At 34.3% G+C, this 11,584-nt stretch overlaps 1 protein-coding gene across 1 annotated transcript in view; it reads left to right on the top strand.

The window, feature by feature from the left end:
* The window catches only part of FYB1 (FYN binding protein 1), a 154,792-nt gene that overhangs the window by 123,452 nt on the left and 19,756 nt on the right, over positions 1-11,584 (top strand). The window contains exons 7-12 of the mRNA XM_019650737.1: positions 2,360-2,519; positions 3,044-3,188; positions 6,850-6,872; positions 8,166-8,232; positions 9,052-9,189; positions 10,784-10,809. Of these exons, the coding sequence (XP_019506282.1) occupies positions 2,360-2,519; positions 3,044-3,188; positions 6,850-6,872; positions 8,166-8,232; positions 9,052-9,189; positions 10,784-10,809 (559 nt within the window). The remainder of the gene's footprint in view (positions 1-2,359; positions 2,520-3,043; positions 3,189-6,849; positions 6,873-8,165; positions 8,233-9,051; positions 9,190-10,783; positions 10,810-11,584) is intronic.

Raw genomic sequence — 11,584 nt, 5'->3', positions numbered from 1 at the left:
TGTGTGTGTGTGTGTGTGTGTGTGTGTGTGTGTGTGTGTGTCTGTGGTGTCCAATACACTCCCTTACCCCTGCACTAAAAATACGATATGATAATATCCAAATTATGGCGGCTTATAATTATTGGGAATCCAGGAAATTTTATGTGGCTTGAGTGAATGAATACTCAGTTACTGAAACCCATCTTGACTCTCCTCATTACACATTTCATATTAACCTACTTATGCTGTGAGCTCAAGACCACATACACCCCTGGGGTATGTATCAGTGGTATAAGGGACACAAGTATCCCTGAAGGAACCAGACCTACCTCAGAAGAGTTTCTCTAAGCTACTCCAACTGCCCTTTTTTTTAAGCCTGTGTACATGTTGACTTCGGATACCTGCTGTTTCTCATCCCTCTCCATCTACCTGGATTCCTGACCTCTGTCTTCTCTGATTTCTAATTTGTGACTTCTATTACTGCCACCGCTGACACTGAACTTGCAGGCTATCCTCTCTTGGCTCTACCGTCTTTGATGACATGGCCCATCTGGTGTGGGCCTGGTATATCAGCTATATTTTAGAGTGATTTTCTGAGTTACAAAACTATTCTTTCGAAAGCATTGATACCAAGTTTTCTTTAAATATTTAATTCCTCTGAAACATTTACTATATGATTTAAATTATAAAAATTTGATTTATATATACCGTCTCAGTCTATTTATTATATTTAAACAAAGGTCCAATAGCATAGTGCAGGGAAAATGTAAAGCTGGACAGACATGGATTCAAATTCCAGCTGCACGTGCGAGTTATGTGATCATATGCATATTACTAAACTTCGACAAACCTCAGATTCTTATTCTTTAAGGTGAAAATGAATGATACCTCTCCCAAAAGTTTGTTGTGGAATTAAATAAAATAATGCACATAAGGCACAGTGTCTATTATAGTTTCTCATTAAATTTTGAAACTGCTTACTATGTATAAGTAAAATTAAGATTGAAGTATGAATATTAAAACATTTTACTCATCCAGAATGCATCTGCCAATGTTTATATTTTTCAAGTGGAAAATATGAAAAATTAATTTATTAAATGAAAATCTTCACAACAAACATTTTATGAAGAGATTGTGTATAGTTTTGAAGGAATTATGTGAAGCTTTTCTTGTGTTTCTTTTGGAGAAATCAAGTTTTCATTGCTTCACTCACTCATTCAAACAATACTTTTAGTAAGAAAAAAATACGTTATGGAAATCATAGCACTAATATGAACTCAAAATTTTGTCAAGACTGGGGCTTCACAAGCTATATCCTTCCACAGATTGTTAATAAATGTTAAAAACTAAATAAATTAATTGTGGGAATTGTTAGATAGCACCGTATTTCCCTAATTCTAAGACAAAATGTTTCACATTTAAAAATTTTGAAATTAGGATGCATCTTAACATTATTGGCACATCATAATTTAAATTAAGACATTTTCTTTCTTAGTGGTACATTGTTAATGGTATGTCTCACAATTCATAGCATCATAAGTTCAATAAAATAAGGTAGAACTTCTTCAAAAAAAATCGCAATGCATATTTGCATATCAAAAGATCCAAGAAATTCTGTTGAAAAGACACCAATTTAGGATTCGAAAATGAAGAGTTTAGGATTCATGGCCTAAAGTAGCTTATTTCCCTGCTGCCAAGTTACCACTGTGCTATTCAGGATGTTAATTTGTAAAACCTCACAACATTTGGTCACTATTTTTAATTCACAAAACTATTTCTAAAATGTTATCTTGTTTATAGCAGAGAATGCCTACTCCAAGTTTATGTTTAGATAGACAATACTGCAAAATCAAAAAAGAGAAAGAAAGGAAGAAAATGCTTTTCCCACGAGTACCCCCGCCACCACCATACACCCTTTCCTTTGCTGTTTGAGTCCTGCAGGGAACCATCAGAATAACTGCACAATGCAAAGAGGGAAAAACCTCCATCTACCAGGCAAGCCATCAGCATATCCCATAAAAAACACACAGCACCCAGCGTGAATTGTCATATATCAGTGGTATTACATTATCAGTGACTTCCTTTGAAAGCCTTTCACAGAGTTCCTAAGGTCCACAAATCACCCTCTCCTGGACCCCAGGTATATGCTTACCTATTCTTTGTTGGTCCTGCCTGACCCCTGTGATTTTTTTCCCTAACCCCTCTTCTAAGACCATTCCCCAGGAATGACATTTATCCTCAATTTCTAGTTCAAACCTGTAAATATCGGAAATAGGCAGGTTGGCAAGTTGTGGACATGCTGTCTTTCAAAACTGCATTCCTTAAAGATTTTCTGAATAGTAAGGAAGCCTGTTGTGATTATGTTTTTTCTTCATTGCAGCTAACAGGCCCGATTCAAGTCATCCATCAAGCAAAAGCTTGCTGCGATGTCAAAGGAGGAAAGAATGAACTGAGCTTCAAGCAAGGAGAGCAAATTGAAATAATCCGCATCACAGACAACCCTGAGGGCAAATGGTTAGGCAGGACAGCCAGGGGGTCATGTGAGTGCAAACTTCCCTATGACTTCAAAGAGTCATCTTGGTGAGCCACAAGGAAATGTGCAAATTCTTCAGGAATTACTCATAAGCATTAAATTAGGAGTATTGCACAGGGTGGACAAAGACAGTAAGGTACACCTCCATCTTCACCTCATCTGTGTTATCTTTTAGTGGGGAACAATGTAAATATTTATATTATTCCAGGGAGGAACAAAGGGCATTAGGTTTTCTTCATTGATGTTAAAACAACAACAACAACAACAACAACAAAAAACCGAGTCATATGAGTCACTTTGGAATCTTGAAAATAGACTCTAGGCTTATTCCAAACCACAATTACATAAAACGTAGACAACATACAGTAAAACATGTGTCTGCACGGGAAGTCTATAAATCAATCAGAATTGCAAGCAAAGAAATGAAGGGCCATTTTAAAGAGCAACTACGCAATTGATATTTTATTCACAACTTTAAAATATGTAAACTGCAGTTACCTGAACATAAATCATTCATTCCTCTTTTGGTAGATGGCTATATTAAGACAACTGCTGTACAGATTGACTATGATTCCTTGAAACGGAAGAAAACCTCTCTGGGTCCTCTTCCATCGAGACATATTGAAGATGACCAAGAAGTGTATGATGACGTTGCAGAGCAGGATGAAGCTAGCAGGTATGTGCAAAAGCAAATTGTAAAACACATCAGATTGTCTCCTGGTCATAGACTATGTATTTTAAGACCCTAGAATTTTACCTTCCATATTTCCTATTGCTCTCTATTCCTACACTAAATTACTGTGTATAGTCACTCCAATATGGGCGCAAGTCTATTTGAAACTCGAGTCTTATTTTACTCTTTGGTTAGATGTATCAAATGCTACTTGAAATATAATGAGCCATTTGCCAGACCTTACCAACTGTGTTGTCATTCCAAAATGCTGTTTTATAATATTCATTCTGACTTGCTCTTAGGGATATGCATAAAGTAAGTATGACTTTGTAAAATATGAAGCATGAAATATCAAATTTAGTTCTGAAAAATATAAAAGTTTTTTGCTCTGAAATCTTTGAGCCTAAATATATTTGTTTTTATTTGAAAATATAACAGAGAAAAAGAATGCTTTCCACTACAACTCTCCTTTGCTCTTTAAAAAGTACAAAAAGTAAAAACTCAATTCCTTGTGATCCCTGGGCCAAACTAAGGGGCCAAATTTCCATTGCCCATTCATTCCACTAGATTAGAGTGATGTTCCCCCCATGAATTATGGGAACACCTTCCTGGAGCAGAGAAACAGAACAAGCATCCTTTCTGAAGGAGCCAATTAAGGGGGAGTGGCCACCCTCTCGCACGTACATTTTTCTTCTTTTCCGTCTCAGTCTTTCTCCTCCTTTGTCCATGCCTCCTTCTCTCTCTCTTTTTCCTAGCTCTGATCTTCCTCGTCCTTTCTTCCCCTTCTTGCTCTTCCATTCCCCTCCTCCTTTCATGCCTTCCTCCCTCCAATATCGCCTGTTCCTGGTAAAGCCATATCCCTTCAAGTTAAAGGAAATGGAGGAAGAAAATCTCCAGCTCAGTTAAGAATCCACATTTTGCTACGCCCACGTTGTGGCATTGCAAATCCTCCACTGTGATCCCAAAACACACAATCTGTGCTCGATCTCTTTTGTAAAAATAAGTCTGCCTTCTTTATAACTCAAATGTCAAAGAAAAAAATGTTTTAATTACCAACGATTTAAAAAATTTTAAACTATTAAAATACTAAGACACTTATAAGACATATGAAGAATTAAACTTCCCTCTTGTGGTCTTTTACCTCTTGTCATCACTTAAATTTGTTGTGCTGCTTTCTGGAAATTTTGTCTTTCTAAAATGAATTGTAGTCTACAATACCTTCTTACATGTTATGACCATGAATTATGCAACATATATCAAAACCTGCAATGTATACACTGGAGTTTATAGATCATAAATTGGCTTTAGTAATCAGAAACACGTTGACCTAGTTGGGGAATCAGTAAATATTGGTTTTGAGGTCAGTTGAAGTCCTAAATGGCCATTTTCTGAGATTTACAGAATTTTCTGGACATGTGCATGCCATTCCACTTATATTACCACTGTATATACTTTATGTTTATCCTTTCTTATTTTTTAAAAAAGCACATTTATTGGAGGGTTAAAGGACCCCAGTTATATTAATAAATGCATATTTGCACTGATGCACATACTCAAGAAAAAAATAATAAATCCACAAAAAAGGGATGATGTTTTTAAAATGAGGCATTATTTAACCATAAGGTGACTATTTCCCAAAACTAACATTACCTTTTCCATTTTATCAAGTCCATACATATCATGCTCTAGTTACTAAACATGTAGCAGAAAAAGAATATTTTATTTACTAAAATGGGACTGGAGGAGATGTATGGTTTAAATGCTAAACAAGTATAGCCCTATAATATTTACTAGCACCTTTTCCTCTCTTATGCATATTTAATAAGAAAATGAAACAAGAGACATAATTTCTACACAAGTTTTGTTTTTGAAGCTACAGCTGCTGCTGGCAGAGATCTCATAACAGAACGTGCTTTGTTCTTAGTAGAACAAGGAAAGATGCTGACTATAGCCGGCAGCTTGCCCAGGCAAGAATAAGAGACAGCACCATCCTCTCCTCCCTCCTCCAGATGCCTCCTGGTCCCTTGCACTCTTTACCTGCTCTTTTCTGATCCCTCCAGGGTAGGCAGAGCTGACTGTGCACTTCAAACGCTGTGAGCAGACAGGAGGCTTAACAGCACAGGTCCTGACAGCTGTCCAGGCTTCTCGCTTTCTTCTTGACTAAAGCAATGTCTGTACCAAATATGAAAAATGAAGGAAAGGCAATTACAAATGCAAACCCCGCTCCTCCAGCACTAACAAACTTTCTTCTCTGCTTCCCAACTTTTCTCCTTCCATTTATCCTTGCCTATCTCTCTTCCCTTCTTTTCCTCTTTTCTCACACTCTCCTCTCCTTACCTCTAGTTCATCTGTTAAGTGTTTTATATTCTAAACAGACCCTTTTAGGAAGTGGAAGGATTGCTCTAAGAATGAAATAATGTGTGGCAGTTTTGTTGTAACTCTGTTCTTTGGAAATTGGGTATGAAAATCTCCAAGATGGAATATATTTGCCAGGAGTGTTAGCCAATCAGAACTGTAAGTCTTCACATAATTCTAACTTTGTGCTTCATGCTCAAAAGGAAGTGTCAGAGAAAATGAATGTGAAAATAGTACATAAAAAAAGACTATACTTAAACCATCAAAATCAATTCCTCATTTATATATTAAGACATACGTAGCATGTTTTCTATAAAGTTCCATTAGCAAGAGTGTTTTTCTATTTCTAAATTAACCATAGATCTCCATTAGACTAATTTTTTTTATCTGACTTTAAGGTTGAGGGATCAGATATGGGTGTCTAATTATACTGTATGGTTGTACTATCAGACTGATAACTGTTGCTGACAGATTATCCAAAGGGAAAAAACGGTGGTACAGGGAGTAAAGCCAGGCATAGACAAAACAATGTTTTATAGGAAGGCAGGAGGCTGAGGTTCTTATCTCAGCTCACTAGTTGATTAAACGGGCATGGTCAAGTCACTTATTTTCTCAGAGCTTCAGTTTCTTTTCTGCAAAATGAGGGAATTGAACTAGATGACTTCTGAGGTTTTTCCCAGTTCTCAAGTCTACACACTTCCTTTGCTCTCACAGAATTCACATTTTAGTGGCAGGCACAGGCAAAAAAACAGACGATTATAAAATAGGGAAAACACAGCATGTAAAAGAAATAAATAAAAAATACAGGAAATCTGGATTTAGGGAATCAGTGCCAACACTATATAAAAGCCCCATAAATAAGATTTCGAATTTTTTTTTAAAAAGGTAATGCTATTGGACAAATAGCAAATGCTATGGTTATAAGATGTTGAAAGAGAATTGAATTTAATGCAGTAATGGTTCTATATGATCTGGGAATAATACTCTTGTGTTTTTTATTAAGCACGTTTATGGAATGATATAATAATTTATAGTCTGAAAACTGCCTCATGGAAAAATGTTACAAACAGTATCATTGTTTTGCATACCTTATGTAGTACCAAAACTCACTTGTTCTTATTAGGTTTGTTTTATTTTGTTTTTTGCCTTGTTATAACATATCTATTATGATAAAGAACATATAACATCCTGAGGATATTTAAATGGAAGATTATTTCTCTTTAGTTTAACTGTCCTATACATGTACTTCTCTTCCTGATAGCTAAATAATTCATATATTAATTTAATTTGTCCCTGTTTTTTTTCCTAGCCACAGTCAGAGTGGAAGTGGAGGTAAGCCACACACTTTTAGTAGCAGTTTCTCCAAATTTTCAATACTTTTGTGTGTATTAATGACAGCATTGCTTTTGTTTGCAAATGATGAGGAGGATCTTAATGAGTTAGAAAGAACACTGGACTGGAACCAATGACCTGGATCCCAGTCCTAGTCACCAAGTGACCCTGAGCAATTCACTTCTTTCTTCCAGGTTTGATATGGGTCATAGGGTGACTCCACTTCCAGGGTGCCCAAGGCAGTCTTGGCTTATGCTAATTGTCTGAGCACAATTATTAAGAGCATCCCCTCCACTTTCAGAAGTATCCTTGTTTGGATGATAACGTATATGGTCACTTTAGCTGTGACTCTGAAACACTCCTCGTTTTCTCATCAGAAAAGTAAGGAAATTTTACTAACACCTTGCAGTGTTAAAATTCTCATCCTAAAAGTCAAATTTCAAGTTCATTATACGTATTCCTGCACAGAGAAGGTTCTCAATATATATATATATATATATATATATATATATATATATATATATATATATATATATATATATATATTTTTTTTTTTTTTTTAGCCATCCTGCCACCTTTTGGCAGCTCAGCGGCAACTCAGCTTGGGCTGGGCATCGAACCACTGTTGCTCAGAGCTCAAACTCTTGAGCGAGCTCTTAACCAACTAAGCCATTCGGCCGACTTCAATATTTTCAACATAGATATCACATGGCAAGTTTCCTGAGGAGTGTAGGGTAACAACTCAAACAACAAAGGGTTTGACTTTTAAAACATCACTTTGATGAAATGAAATAAAAGAAATGAAAGTTTGTTTCAGCAACTATCAATGTTTACAAAATCACATTTCATTCCATTTGCTTTTCTTCACTTATATCTTCATCAATATCTTTTTCTAAATGGCTTCTCACTATTAATTAAATTTTTCTTATCATTTCTCCCTTCTTACTTTCCACAATAAATATTTAACTCTATTCTCTATTAAATTTTTCATTTTCTAGTATTTATTCTACCCATTCCTTTCATCTCCAGTGCACAGTACCTTTTATTATTATTCATATCTTTATTACATTTCACCTCTAACAATTCCCTATAAAATTACCAACAAAACAATGTGTCTACTATTTATATGAGAGTAGGAAAATAAAGTTATTTTTTATTTTAACAATTAATGTAAAGGAGGGATGCTTTCTGCAGTTAAATAAGGCAGATTTATTATCAAGTTTTCAGTGACTATTATAAAACCAAATTGTAAAATTAACAGAAGATTTTTTTCTCCCCTTAATCCAAATGAAGGGATGTTCCCACCTCCCCCAGATGATGATATTTATGATGGAATCGACGAGGAAGATGCTGATGATGGGTAAGAATAATTAGTGAATTGCCTTTTTGCAAATTATTGTCTATATTGAAATTTAATATTGATTTCTAGTTAGAATAAAAAGCAGAAAATAGTGTTCCTTATTTCCTTACCAAAAATGATTTAAATATTTAATTAACAACAGCAGTAAATTGGGAAGTATAATTGCACTACTCTTCAACTGAAGTGGTATATTATTTGGAAGAACCTCGACAACTATGTCAAAAGAAGTCAAATGAAAAGGGATAAAGAATTACAGGTGTTGTAGTTTATTTGTTTGTTTCCAAACTTTTCCCAGTCATTCCTTTATCAGTCAATAATACACTTTTACAACAATCTCTGGACAATTTTATTAGTTACATAGCTATCCTGTGTATAATAATCTTAGTTATAGGGAACCCAAATAAATTGAGACTATATGCTACCTGTGGCAAAACCCGTACTGAATACCTAATCCTGCAGTTGTTAAAACTTTTGAAGTGCCATGCTTTAATTTTTAAGATCTATTAATTACTTCCTTTTAACTATAAAATAAAGCTAAATTAATGTTTAAAACTTAATCCTGACTTAGTTTGCTATTTTAAGAACCAAGAGAAATATTACTAACTAGAAAAAAACACAACTTACCTACTACTTACCTAGTGGTAGCAGCATTCAAAGACAGTGACCTATAGGTTTAATAGCATCATCTTGTTGAATATGATGAGTAACTTACTGCCTGAATGGTCAATGCCGTGCAAGTATAACAAATCTGAATGTCCACCCAATGTCTTTACGCGCCACCGACTACTCCATTCTGACCAATGCCTGCATGCTCCTAAGCTCCACGCCACAGGATGAAGACAAGAACAATTCGTGGTCCTGGGGGATTTTGAAGATGTTAAAGGGAAAAGATGACAGAAAGAAAAGTATACGAGAGAAATCTAAAGTCTCTGAGTCAGACAATAATGAAGGTTCATAGTAAGAGTCAACCAACCAAACCCAGTGCACAATAACTACTAATGTTAATTTAATCAAATGCTACTAATATTTTATAGCCAATAACCAAATTCTGACAGGCTGAACCCATTTTCATAGTATTTTCCATTAGTGATCTTTCACTCATTTACTGTCTCACGCTTAAACTCATGCATTGACGACATAAGAGGAGCACAAAGTATTTAAAAGCTATTATATGATTTAAAGATACATTTTGCTTTCGTTACAAACATGCACACATACACACTCACACATGCACACACACCTTCATGCACTCATGCACACACTCACACTCCACTCAGTAGGGTATTTTTCAACTGTAGCTTCACATCTAAAAACTCACAATTTCAATGCCATGTTTTATTATATATTTTATATTGAGTATTCAAAATATACATATTCTATTGAAAATTAATTTGCTAGAAATAAAGGGCACAATCTGGAATTTCTATTTGCTAAATATAGTATTTAAAATCTTTGTAACTCTCTTCCACAGTAGTGACATATTAATTCTACTTGGAATAGATATTTAGTCCTCTACTAAAATTACTCTAAATATCTTCAGTTTGTCTAACTAAAAATTAACGTATACGTTTTCTCTTTCCATCCCCAAATAACCCTTTAGTGTGTATTCCGTATACATGAATTTGAAGGATCTCTCTCATGTTAGCTGTTACATGATTAAACCCTTTTGTGACACACTAAAACACTCAATAAACAGTACACTTAAAATTGTAACTAAACATAATACATTTTCTCTGATGCAGCATTGCTCAAGTATAGTCCTTACTTACAAGTAAAACACAGATTATTTTATCTACTCCAGTTACACACAAACTAATTCTGATTTTGGATCATTTGAACTAATGACCTCTCACACTTTTGTCTAACTGTGCACACTTCTTCCAGTGATGTGTGTGTGTGTGTGTGTGTGTGTGTGTGTGTTTAAAGTTCAGAAAATAATAAAAACAAAGTTCTTTTTCTGTTGCAACTAAATGCCACCCAATCCTGATTTGAGATCACTTCTATTAATAAGCTCTTCCTGACTTGTTTCAGTGGGTATTCCTTTCTTATTCACCATTCTCCTATTTGGGGATATATACTTACATATGGGGAAACATGGTCATATAGCGATTCCTATGGCCTTTGTTCATTTCAACTCTGGATTTCTACTCTTTGAGTCAAATAAATAGTTTGGGGCCTGAGCTATACCACAATGACTCCACAACATTGAATCCACTTAATCTACTTTGATGTGATAATATGTCGAAACTTCATAGAACAAATCTGAAAACGTTGGTCCAATGACTGTGGGTAAAACAAACCACTAAATGTCTTGACTCTTGACTTTTTGGCCAACATTGGAGTTCAAGGAAGTCTTGCTAAATTCCAAATTGATGGACAGAAACTGGGCCATAGTGGAGAAATGGAGGATGAGAAAGGAATGATAGTCAACACATTAATTAGCTTTTATAAGCCTCCAGGCTCATACTTATTCATGTCTTTCCTAAACAAAGGGCCCAAATTCTGTGTTTATATTGGTCTGATTGTAATTGTGTTCTCATTTTCTTTCCAGTTTCCCTTCTCCTCCTAAAGAATTGGGTAAGTAATAAAAACCAATTGTATATTTTATATCTCATTTATTGTAGATGGGATAGTGGGAAAGCATTGGATATAATCACTATATTTCAATTAAAGTCCTGACTCTGAAAATAAATGTAAACCGATTTATTTTTTGTACAATTTCAATCTGCTTATTTTTTTTACCTATGCTAAGACCGACCTTTAAAACTTTTTACTTAATTTACTTGAACAAAATAAAATGTTGTCTCTAAGAATATTTGAGGTATTCAAAACTTTAATTTAAAAATAAATTAAAAGAGCAAACCAAACACAAAAATAATCTATTCTTTCAATCTGTTTATCTGACTTTGTTTTTAGTTATCAATTTGAATTCTAATTAAAAGTTATCAATGCCAGACACTAATTAAAATTTATCAATATCAGGCTCTAATTAAAATTTATCAATAAATGATGATGAGCTTAGATCTTAGGCTATAATTTTCAAAACATATTTAAGAAATGTAGCTTCACAAAGAGTAGATATAAAAATCTAACAAATGTGATCTAATTAAGTAAAAAATGTGTGTTTTTTGTTTTAATTTTCTTTTGTTCTTGTATGTTCGATGTGCATGTGCATGGGACAGTAATTTTTTCCTTATCTGGAAACCAATAATAAGTTATTTTTTCTATATATTTATTATGGATTCTTTGTATAGCTGAGCAAGTTTTATACCATGAAATTAATTAACCTTAAGGGTGGGAGAGAGAACTCTATACATATATATATATATATATATATATATATATATATATA

Source organism: Hipposideros armiger, unplaced genomic scaffold, assembly GCF_001890085.2.
Source record: "Hipposideros armiger isolate ML-2016 unplaced genomic scaffold, ASM189008v1 scaffold_146, whole genome shotgun sequence".
NCBI classification, from domain to species: Eukaryota; Metazoa; Chordata; class Mammalia; order Chiroptera; family Hipposideridae; genus Hipposideros; species Hipposideros armiger.
This window is presented reverse-complemented; position numbering and strand designations above follow the sequence as displayed.